This window comes from Dipodomys merriami, unplaced genomic scaffold (genome assembly GCF_024711535.1).
Source record: "Dipodomys merriami isolate MVZ:Mamm:240054 unplaced genomic scaffold, mDipMer1.0.p SCAF_35, whole genome shotgun sequence".
Classification (NCBI taxonomy): Eukaryota; Metazoa; Chordata; class Mammalia; order Rodentia; family Heteromyidae; genus Dipodomys; species Dipodomys merriami.
In genome coordinates this window covers 15130533-15142917 of record NW_027205048.1, presented here as the reverse complement: position 1 = coordinate 15142917, position 12385 = coordinate 15130533, and the positions used below count along the sequence as shown (strand labels likewise).

The following is a 12385-nucleotide window of genomic DNA, read 5'->3' as shown; positions in this document are numbered from 1 at the left end:
TTGCCAAAGCACATCACCATCTCCATCATTTGCGAGGCTGGAAAAATTGCAGAAGTGACTGTCTTGTAAGCTCTTGGCTTGGGTGAATTTCAGGGAGTTTCAGGCAATCCCCAACTGGGGAAAGTTCTCTGCAGGATGTGAGCTTATTTCATCATAAATTTAGAGGACTTTGGGTAGTTTTCAAAAGCCTAAGACTTTACATTTTAGGGTCTGAGAAGATGAGTTGTGATTGATATGCCTACCATTATTAATGGTGACATTTAAAATTGTTAAGTTTCAGAGGCAAGGAAAAGATCTGGAAAAAGTTAAGCAGCGTTTAATAGAGATCGCTAATCACGTTGACAAGGTAAGTTTCTCTTCAGCTAATTAAACCACTCAAATTGTGTAAATGTTTGGAAATGGGGAGGAGAGGATTCAGTGTACCTCATCTGACTGATCTGAAAGACCAAGTTCTGCCTCGGGTCTAGAGTGGGACTTCCAGTGTCCTCTCCCTTGAACATGTGGTTCCCACCCATGGTGGCCCAGACTGTGGTGGACTGCAGGGCACAGCTTTCTCCAGATTCTGCTGACCAGGGTGTCTTAGACTTAGATTCCCTTAAATTCATAACTCTGTGGCATGCATTAGACCCTGTCAAGAAAGCTCCAGCTGGTTCCTGGGGGCTAGCTCTCATCCATAAGGGATCCACAGAATTCTATGCCCAGCAACGTTGAAACAGACTTCCAACTCAGCAATTGTTTGTCATTGTCGTGACAAATACTTAGGAGGAACAATTTAACAGAAAACGTATTGTGGTGATGGTTGCAGGGGTTCCCATTGTACGTCCTCTGGCTCTTGTTGCTTTGGCCTGAGATACTGTAGAAACATCAGGACAGAGAGGGTGTGGTGGAGGAGAGATGCTCACCTCATGGTGGTCAGGAAGCAGAGAGAGACAGGAAGTGGCTGAGATTACTCTCCAGGCCACTTTTCCAGTGACCTATCTCCTCCTCCCATGAGGAAAGCCAGTAATGGTCATATCATCCACTAGTACTATCAAGTTATGAACCCATGAAAGGATTAGGTCAAAGCCCTCATGATCCAATCACCCTTCCATGGTTCGACTCACTACCAAGCCTTCATCAGCTGTTAGCCAGCCCCTCATTGAGAACACCTGGAAACCTATCTTTCACAAGGATAGAAAGGACCCTGGGAATGTCATCCAACAAAGGCATCTTTGCTGGTGAAGTGATCCTTCCACTACCTGCTTGCAGGGAAATGGTCTGACACTTCCCACCAGACAGAACCTGGGCTCTCTGGGGCAGATGACTCTACTTAAACCTAGTCTTCTCACACTGATCTGAATATTGGCACTGTCATTATGTCAGACTCTTCCCAGGTGGCTGTGCTTGTTGGGTTGTATTTACTCTTTGGAGAACCAACTCCCAGGCCTCGGTCCAGGGCTTCTGATCTCAGTGGCTTGGGTGGGGCTTGGGCACAGACCGCATCCACGTGCTCCTGTGATGTCAATGCAGGACGAGACACTGGTAGACGGGAGGGAGATTTAACCACCTGACCTAGGCCCAAGCTAACACCCCGAGACTTGCCTGGAAGGCCTCAGTCTGCAGGGAAGGAAAGAGCATCAGTTCTTCTCAGGCCTTGGGAGTGAAAGGAAACTGTAAACTAGATTAAAACCAAGACAGAAATTGCTGAAACCCCATTTGAAACAGTGATGTGTTTGGCCCTCTGTGTTTATGTGTCTTTATGTATTATTCTGGGGTTTATCTTGCTTCAGTTTGCAAAACTAAAAATGAGCAAGTGGGAGTTTGGTAATAACTAGCACTGGTAATTAAAGAACAACATGCCTTGGAGAAGTCCTGGTGGATTCATTCGGTTGTGTGCGCCAGCCTGGCTGTTCTTGTGTTTCCAAGTGGCAGAACAATTCCTAAGCACACAGAAACAGCCAGCCCTGACATCCTCATCTACCCTCAGTACCCCCGGTGGGCAGGGGCCGGGGGGGGGCGAGGGGAGCTACCCAGGCTCCTTAGCAGACTCTGTGTATCTAAGTCTGCCGACAATACCCTCAGTACCCCCGGTGGGCAGGGGCCGGGGGGGGCGAGGGGAGCTACCCAGGCTCCTTAGCAGACTCTGTGTATCGAAGTCTGCCGACAATACCCACAGGCTATGCTGAGCATCCCACACTTCAGTTTTGCACGTCGCCATGTGGGAAAGTCCCCCCACTCATCTCCTCACTTGCTGACATCTTGGCTCAGCTGGGCTGTTTCTAAATTAATAACTACTTGGCTGCTTTGGCTTGGAGAGAAGGAAGGACAGCCCAGACTGGAAACAGAGAAGTGACTGAGTGACAAAGGTCTGAAATGTGCGGGACATACCACTGTAAGTGAACCCAAAGGCAGGTCTGATACTTGTGCTTCTTGGCCAAACCCCAGACCTTCTCCCCAGGTCCTGATGACATCTCAGCAGAACAGCTGAGTGTGTTCCCGCCCAGGAGGTGACCACTGAAGCTTCTATTTAACCCTTTCCTCTAACCCATCCTTGCCTCTTGTCAAGGGTTTGGCACCAACTGGAAAGTCTTTAAGGCTGAATCTCAGCTCCGGGACTCCTCTGTATTGAATTTATTCAGGCATCATCACTCATATGAATGCCTTCTTTCCTTCCTCCCCCAAACCCGTGGCCTGAAAGTCTTCCTTGGACCCCAGGGAATTCTACCCCCTCATTTTAGATCCGCTCTTTCTAGAAAGTCTTCCTTGGCTGTCCAGCACAGCATCCCTTGGACTTCCTGTCCACACCATTGTTTGGCAGGCTACCATTTCAAAACTGAACTGGAAAAATGGTGATGTGTCCTGGGCTGTAAGCCTTCTGGTGACCTCTGAGCAGCTGAGCAAGATCAAGAACATTTTAGTCTTTCTTCTGCCTGCTCAAGCCAAGGCTAGTCCATAGCAAGGGCTAAACAAATATCCATCACTACCGTGTAAATAAGGGATTCACCCAGCTGGGTCTGTGTGTCCACATAGTTTCTGGGATCCCCAAGCTGGGTTGGATGCTGGGCAAGCTCCAGTTGTTCTGCACAGGCCTGAGAGCTGTTCCGTGGGTCTGGAGCCAGGAATCCTTGCATTCACATACAGGTACCCATGTAAATCACGCTGTTGGAGTCACCCCACCAATGTCCACATAGGGCCATGCAGTTGTGATCTTCAGTCAGCTACTTGGCAGCTGCCAGATTCTGTGTCTTGACTATACGAAAACTATAAGCACCAAGCCTGAAATGCGTTCATGACATGGCAATGTCCGTGATGTGTTAGCTGTCACCACTATCACTGGCCCAAAAAATGCAAAGTAGCTGTGGGCAGCCCTGAGAAAAACACTGGGAGTGGGCAATACAGGGACCCTGAGCAATGCTTGATTTGATGTAAGTTCAGCACTCCTGACAGTATCAGTTATACTAAGTGTGGAGAGGGGGTTGAACGTTGTATCCTGCTAGGTATAAAGTCTGCTCAACACCTTCACTATTATGAAAAGGTCCCTAATTCACTAGTAAGCTGTACAGTAGCACTGAGATGGGGGACAAGTTAGTCCTTTGCGGACCTTAGCTCCTGAGAAGTACTTAGTGTCCCCTTCTCAGATGATAGCCCCGAAGCCAGGCAGGATGTTTGACACTCAGGACATCTCTTAGTCAGTGGGTGTTAACATCAGCACTGGATTTCCTGCATTTTTGCTTTCTGATCCCTGTCCTTTGTGCAGTGACACCGCTGAAGACATAATCTCCCAAAGCACACAGTGCCAAACACATGCGCACATTGTTCAGGGCAGTCCAATGTCTTCCATTTGCCTGGAAAGCCTGGACTCCAAACTCAAGAAGGTATTACAGGCTGTTCTTGATTAAAAACATACTACAGAGCAAGATTACTCCAAATTATTAACGTGATGTTGTCATTGTTATCTCCTTGGATGGCTGCAATCGGTGTGTCCCGTGACGCGATTCATACCCCACTTGTGTTCTGCTGACCCAGTGCTCTCCCTGTGACCACGAGGCCCCTCAGGAGACGCATGAGCCACCTCGGTGGGTCAGAATCTGCAGTCGATACTCGGCCTTTGGGAGTTCCTTGCACTTTAGCTCAGCACATTGGAACAGCATGTAATGCTCCTAATTCTATGATTACCGTCACTTGATGACCAGATGCTTTTAGCAATGACAGAACTTGCTCACATCTGGAGTTTGGCTGAAGCTGCTGCCCCTAGCCACAACTTTCTCCTTGGCTACCTGGGGACTCAGAGGACAAGGATCTTCTCATTGCCTCATATGTCAGGCAACAGGGTAACCCAGATGCCCCACCCCTGCTGTGACCACACAGCCATCTGATCTTTGTCAGATTTGATCTGGAGGCAGCTGCTGGCCATGGAGAGTTCTTACCTCTCCGCTGCCCATCTGGTCTTCCACAAGACAAAAACCATCCCTCAGCCATTAGAAGAATTGCTTTTCCCCAACCCAGGATCAGCTGTGGATCCTGGGGTGTTGTTGAAATCACACCCATGTAAAAGTGAGGGACAAAGCAGTGTGCCTGAACCTGCGTTGTAGGTCCCAGATCTTCCCCCAGTGGCTGATCTAACTTCTGGCTGTGGGGCAAGGGTCACAAAGTTCCTGAAGAAAGGCTCCACTTGCGCCTTTTTTATCTTGAGAGATATTGACTTGTTCATTGCGTTGAACTTTCTCGTTGATTATAGGCGACAGAACATAAGAGTGTCAGCCAAGGCTGGCTCTTGGCTGAGAAGTTAATTCAGACTCATTGTCTGTACCTCATAGACAGAACATTTTGCTGAAACAGAACCAATTATTGATCTTGGCAAGCCTATCTGAATGATCCAGATCCACTTATTGTTTTTTTTCTTGCAATGAGTATTAACTGGCAGTGTCTATGTGAACACTTAAATGGAAATGTTCTCTTCCATACAAATATGGGCAGATCATAAAAAGACTAATAACTTGAGCATCTAATTGTCCACCACTCGATAATCAGGTGACCATATCTCTTTGCACCAATTCATCAGATAGTTCTTAGATTCTATTGCTACAGGAACAAAGGCACATTGAGATGCTTCTCTCAGGCATGGAAATGAACTTCAAACAGGGCTGTCTATGCTGAGCTTCAGTTCAGATTGTTCATCCCTATGACTCCCCTCCCAAAGATGGCTGTTTGCTTCAGTTTTACAGACCGCTGAACATTCGGATAGTGTTGGTAGGTGTGGAGGTCTGGAATGACATTGACAAATGCTCCATAAGCCAGGATCCATTCTCCAGCCTCCATGAATTTCTGGACTGGAGGAAGATGAAGCTGCTACCTCGCAAATCCCACGACAATGCCCAGCTCATCAGGTAGGCTCCTCTGTCGCTTAAGGAAAGCTGCCTTGGGCACGTGTTGGCTCTGCTTGTGCCTGCATAGCCCTAGAGTCCAACCCGTCTGCTCAACGTGCACCAGCTCTTACAAGAGGCCCTGCCTCAGCCCACTTCAGTGGGGCCGGCACCATGTTCCCTGGAACCATTGGACAAGTCCAACTTGACACCCAGGAAACCCGACCCCAGTCCCCTTTCAATAACCTGGACTTTTGCTTCTCTGCCAGTTTTTCTCAGCTTACTCTTGATATAAACTTGTCCAGAATTGACTAATTTTAAAGACTTATTTTCTTTCCTTTTACATATGATATATACAAATGTACAATATAATAAAAATAATAAGTATAAATAATATATAATATATTTTACTATAGTATTTCTTCTATGTAAACATATAATATATGAATATAGACATATTTGTGTCAGATGATGTAAGGGCAAAACACGTGGGTGAATATTGTCACATGCCTGGAGAAGCATAACTTCCTCCCTTGTTCAAGCTGTTACTCCCTAGTTTTCTAGGGCTAGGTCTGCCACAGGGTTAGCAGTCTTACTAGCCTGTGTCTCTTCTTTAATCAGTATGCATCAAGTACCTGTTAGGAACCAGACAGCATTGACAGGACTCAGGTATGATAGTGAGCAATACTTACATGTAACTTCCTGCATGGGGAGTCTCCAGTCAACTAAGAGAGGGCCGCAGGACACAAGAAAATGTCCAAGTAGTAAATGTCACAAGATATAAATGCAAGAACATAGAGTTCTAACAGAACAGAACAATGTGGAGATATTTCTGATACTTCTCTATTTAAATGAAGAGAGTATTTTTATAATAGTTTGCACCGATACAAAGCAAATGTGTCAGGAACACATGTGTCAGGGCACATGTTTATGGGAATCTTAAAGCAGTTTGTTCCACTGCTCTTTTGTTCTTGTGTAGCTTGGATCACTCATGTGAAATCTTCAAGGATGGAGGGTGCTCTCCTCTGTTTATTGAATACATATGGGAAGTAAAACTGGTCCAGCCCCGTCGTTGCCTTAGTCAGTGCCAACTTGTACACCGAGGTTGTTGGCAGTCCCCGGTCATTTACTTTGGCCATTTACACGAGTCCTCCCCTTAGATATTTTTGTTTCCTTGTATTTTATGCATTGATTAGTCCTCAACTATTAAAAGTACATTCCATGTATTCTGAGTCAGAATGTCTTGTTACAGTGTTTCCCTCCCAAGGAATCTGTCCAACTTGAACATCTGGAAAAGCAATTAACATCTTATTTAACCTTATTATGTATATACATTCATTACAGGTATCATGTAATGATTCATTTTATGATATCATTGCTTGTATCAGGTGCCATTACATATATGATTGCATCCGTTAGTCTATCTAGATGTAGAATAAAGACTGAAATGCCTACTACTATAAACTGAATACAGTCAGCCCTCAATATCTGACGGTTCCACATCTGTGAATTCAACACACTAAGACCAGAAATGCTTAGGGAAAAACCACATCTGTATTGAACATGTGCAGACATTTATCTTTGCCATTATTTCCTAAACAAAACAAGATAGACACTATTTACATAGTATTTACATTTTATTAGGGATTACAGCTAACCTAGAGATTATTTAAATTATCTGAAAAGCTATACATAGTAACATGCAAACACTACATACAGCATTTTACATGAGGAACTTGAGTAGTCATGGGCTTCAGTAGCCTGAGGCTTACCCAGAGCCAGTCCTCATGTTCATGAAGGGAGCACCGTGTTTGATAGACAGATAGTCAGACAGGCCATTATATATTCTTGTCAGCTCTTTCCAATGGGCCACAGCTAAAATACTTCACTTTTTAATCTGTACACTATCTATATATGTGTAGGACCAGTATAGGAAGAATTACTCATTTGATTCCTTTACAGATTTCAACAAATGCAATACTGAGATTTTAGTGCATGAGATTACAATGAATAGCCCTTGTATAAAGACCTTTAGTGCTATTAGATTCATGATTGGATAAGATTTCTTAGCAGAGGAGCCTACAGCAAGGCCTCCTCATGATGCCTCCTCCCTGGGGGTTGGCACGGGAGCTTGCTTATACTTCCTGGATCCCAGAAGCCATCGCCTTTCTGGTCATTTCAATCTTGCAAGCTACATTGGCAGGATACGTTGAAGGAGTTTGAGTCTCTGGCAGAACTGGAATGAGTTGCACAGGAAAGCAAATTTCAGCTATGGAAGAAAATCTCCTAGGAATTCCAATGCACTTCCTTTTGTCAGTAGAGGATCTGGATGACTTCTCGGCCTGTCCACCAGCAGTTCCCTCAATCCACCAGGAATCAGGCAGGTTGGAGCTTATAAACACAAACGAATGAGTCTAAACAACAACACTCTGCTAGAATTATGGGACCACGATGCAACTGGAAAAAAAGGGATGCATAAGAGAGAAAGCTAAAAGTCACCTGTGAACACAGCCTCCTGTGGCTGTTTTCACCGTTCTGTGCTCTGTCTCAAGCATGCCTGGCAGAGTGTGAAATGTTAGAAAATGTCACTCTTCTACATGACATTCACAGAAGTCCTTCTGTTTGCTTCCTAGTGGGGTTTATTTCCAAGGGACCACCATCGGCATGGCGCCCATCATGAGCATGTGCACGGCAGAGCAGTCCGGAGGAGTTGTCATGGTAAGTCAAGGGAGCCAAGGATGCCAAGGACAGGGGGAGCTGGCTTCCCGGTTAATGGCTCCCCGGCAAATCCCTGTTTTCATTTGACTTTGTGAAGTAGTCCTGCCCTTCAGTGCTCTTTAGATTTAACCCTGCCTTTACTCTAGCTGTGTTCATCAGCTTCTGCTTCCCATACCATTTCAGGCACTGTTTAGAAAACACAAAAGTGCATGCAGGGAAAATTGACATGTAAAAAACAGCTCCGAGAGGCTGAATTTGCTCCTCTTATGGAAAAACAAAAACAAAAACAAAAAAAAAACATTTCAACTTGTACTTTCGGTCAAAGCATTCCAGTTCGGGAATTCTTAGCATGGGTATGAGCCAGGACATAGGGGTTTGCCCTGAGCACTTGGCTTTTTTGGGTGAACTGTGGTCTCACCAAATATTACCACTCAAATGACTTTCTGATGGTTCTGACTCCAAGCCCAACAGTCAGAAGTCTGAGGTTTTTCACTGCGTACCAGTGCAAATGTTTTACATACCTTCTGGCCAGCATACAATCTGTCTTTATCATAACCTTATTCTTGGAAGGAAGAGACCAACATCTATTGCTTTAAAAGGGTAACTTTGTCACATGTGGGCTGTAGAGGTCTATAAAACAGGAAAGGTACTTGGAGCTTCTGATGAGTGTAAGAGAAAGGGAGCTCTGTTAGACTGCCCAGCAGTGGTGTCCCTCTGTAGACCCTCGGATAGTTCAAGAATGGTTTTCACACTCTGAAGTCTCTGCCCAGAAAATCTTCTGCCCACCCTGAGCTGACAGACAGGAAGTATCCTCAGAGCTAGTTCCATCCCCATTAAATAAACACAGACTCACCCTCCCAAGACAGCGTGAGGGCCTCCACGCGTTTCAAACGGAACATTTTTGAATATTCAGTTGTAGGAAAGGGCTGAGGGAGTTATGTTCTGCTGACTATTATTTTCTTTCCACATACTGCCTAATCTAATCTTTTAGTGACTATACATAAACATTTTCCTCTTGTCTGGGTGCAGTGGTTGGTAATTTATGGAAGCATGCGCTACACACGGGTCGCACCCACTCACTGAATTGCTGGCTTGAACAAGCTTTTTTGAACATAGAACCTGGTGGGTGATCTCCTCTATGGAAATCAATGGAAAGTCTGATTTTTCTTGGTGCCAGGTTCATTTCAAGTCAGATCATAACTGTGTTTTTACAGAGCATGCGGTAAAATTTTAAGAGGGAATAATTTTCAGTTTCATGCTTCCATGGTCAGTTGCTACTGACTTTGCCACTTAAAATTGGTCTCAATATGTTTTGAGAGCTGAAACTGAATTCTTCATGAGCCACATGATCCTGCTGTGATGTGGGGCTACGGCAATGCCCAGGTGACAGCACTAAATGGCTTCCTTCAGCGCTCATGGCTCCTGGGAGGCACCTTACTGAGATTCCCTCCGTAAATGCATATAGGGAAGCCTGTATTAAAAAAAAAAATACATGAGCCGAGTGCCAGTGGTTCATGCCTGTAATTATAACTATTCAGGAGGATGAGATCTGAGGATCTCGATTCAAAGCCAGTCCAGGCAAGAAAGTCTATGAAATTCTTACCTGCAATTAAACACCAAAAAGCCAGAAATAGATGTGTGGCTCAAGTGGTAGAGTACTGGCCTTGATCCAAAAATCAAAGTGACTACATGAAGTCCTAAGTTCAAGCCTCAATACTGGCGCGCGCGTGCACGCACGCACGTGCGCGCGCGCGCACACACACACACACACACACACACACACACACACACAGGATACACAAAAATAAACTGAAATGTGAGAAATAGATGCAAATTGTGTGTGATGCCATGAGATTCAAGCCAAGACTAAAGTCAGTTAATAAGAAATGGGCCCTATTAATTTGAGAGCAGTGAGCATCATCCTTCATCCCAATCTGGTTTTATTCCACCTATTAGAGGAACACCAGATAGGCTGAAAGTAGTACACAGCACCTTTAGTTTCTATAAAATTCAGGAGACCAGCGTTACTCCATTTTCCAAGATAGAGTGACTTGTTAATTTTATAAAGTTAAAGCCTTATCTTTGTATCCAATTGGCCTGAAAGAGTCTTGATCTGGAGATATCAGGAATACTTATATGTTTCCCTGTCTCTTAAGGGACATTCTGTTCACACATGAAAGAATGCAAAATAACTTGGTAATTAAAAATGACACTGGGATATTCTGTAATAGAAGGAATCAGCAGTATTCTTTAAGAATTTTATGCTGAAGCATGCTAAATTCAGCCCTCCACATCCTTAGATTTGGCTACATTCTCTCCACCAATGTGTGTTATTCTTAAGAGCTGATTTCCTGGAACATATTTGTGGAGCTTCCTAAAACAGGAAACTGTAAAATCTAAACAAAGTAATTTATTAGGAATTTCATCTATTCTAAGAATAACTTGCTTCCTTGGCATGCCATTCTTTTCTTAGACTGAGGGCCCATGAGAAGGATAGCTAGAGCCTCCATGCCACCGCTTCATCTGCAAGATTGTACACGATCACACCTTTATCGAAGAGACTGGTCTTATCAATAATATTTGATAATAACACGATATTTACTCTACAGTGTAGTATTTTATGGTTTCCTGGAAAATCTTTCATCTCTTTCCCATATAGCACAAATCAAGGCTGAAACAAGGCAGCCTCCTTCATTCTTCTGTGGTCAGGCCACACGTGGGTACTGTTTCTATAAATCACATCCAATCGATTTGAAATTAAATAACTATATACTAGTTAATTTCTAATGTCTATTTGAGCCAAGCCATCCAAGGACTCCATTAAGCTGGGCATTAGCCAGGCGGTACTTGCCAGGTAAACCCCATCCACACAACCAGAGAACCTGGGAACCTCCACCCATTTCCACGGCCGACATGACCACACCAGAGCCAGCAAAAGGGTACCATTAGTGGGCTATCATCTTAATTCAGTGAGTCTTCAAGTAGACTACTCCTTGGTCTGCAGTTACCATGAACAAGTGTGAGCATTTGCAGAACCTACCCACTATGTAGATGGTGAGTCACGGCTGCTCACGTCTTATTTAGAACGTCATCAGACATGCCTCCTCTGAGCAGCTTTCTACCAGCAGCCTCTCAGTCAGGGCTAAAATGGTTCTTCATTTCCCAGGAAGGAAGGAGCTTCTTCCTCTTCTATCCTTTATTCAATGAGATGTTTGGCGAGACGCTGAAAGACGCAGGGTGGAGAGCACTAGATTATGCCTCATGGACATGAAGCGTCTGACCTGTGTCAGCATGAGAAATGCAGTCCCAGCTCAGGAGACCCCCCAAAGTGACTTAACAAAATATGTTGAATTATTCATTCCAAGTCCAAAGTCAATAACAGGGCCCAAGCCTACACTGGCCCTTTGCTGGCACTAATACAAGTACCAATGAGGGATAAAGGTCAGGGGTGAAAGCGCTACCAGATGTGAACTTTATGTCTGTGCCCCTTCTGTTTTCTTTGAGGACCATTCAGACAGTCCCCTTGGTGCCGCCGTGACCCTGGCACACGAGCTGGGCCACAACTTTGGGATGAACCATGACACGCTGGAGAGGGGCTGCAGCTGCAAAACGGCTGCCGACAAAGGAGGCTGCATCATGAACCCTTCTACCAGGCAAGTACGCAGGCTGCCGCGGCCCCGAGAGCTGTGCGCAGCCTAACATTCCTACAGAGGAACAGCTGAGCGAAGGCACGGGGCTGCACTGGTTGTCTGATCACAATAGCCATAAAAACTTCAAAAACAGAACAGCAGGCGTGGGTGGTGTTGCTCTGGGGGGGTCCAGGCAGCCCAGCCTGCAAGGTCCTGTGGTATGAGGGCTGGTCTGTCCCCAGGGAGTGGTAGGATAGGTGCTGGGTTTATTTTAAAATAGCAAATTATCCCAGAGTCCCAGCACCAGTGTCTGAGGGAAACACACAATTCCACCTCTCAGCAGCCGGAAGAGGAGCCAGCCTGTCCTGGGCCCTGCAGACCCACAGCAGAGCCACGAGTCATGTGTCCTAGAGAGGCTGGATAAGAAGAGCTACCTCCTCGTTTGGGGCTGGGTCTGGGCCATGTCTGGGGAGGTGGGGGGGGCGGGTGAGAGTTGTGGTGTGCTACCAGACACCCTGTCATTTCACTGAAATGGTTTTTCTGCTTGGGTGAATCAAGCTGCCCCTCCATATTCAGTGCCTTCTGAAACTCTAGACTTAAGGAGATAGCTCCAGTGTTGGCACCCACCAAGGAGAATGGGAGTAGATGCAGCCTGGAGTGACTGGAGATTCAGATGTGTTCTGATACCTCCACGAG

The 12385-nt window shown here is 45.5% G+C and overlaps 1 protein-coding gene across 1 annotated transcript in view; it reads left to right on the top strand.

Moving 5' to 3' along the window:
* Positions 1 to 12385, top strand: part of LOC138803857 (disintegrin and metalloproteinase domain-containing protein 12-like) — a 274347-nt gene that overhangs the window by 201810 nt on the left and 60152 nt on the right. The window contains exons 8-11 of the mRNA XM_069987927.1: positions 275 to 346; positions 5197 to 5366; positions 7976 to 8060; positions 11565 to 11713. Of these exons, the coding sequence (XP_069844028.1) occupies positions 275 to 346; positions 5197 to 5366; positions 7976 to 8060; positions 11565 to 11713 (476 nt within the window). The remainder of the gene's footprint in view (positions 1 to 274; positions 347 to 5196; positions 5367 to 7975; positions 8061 to 11564; positions 11714 to 12385) is intronic.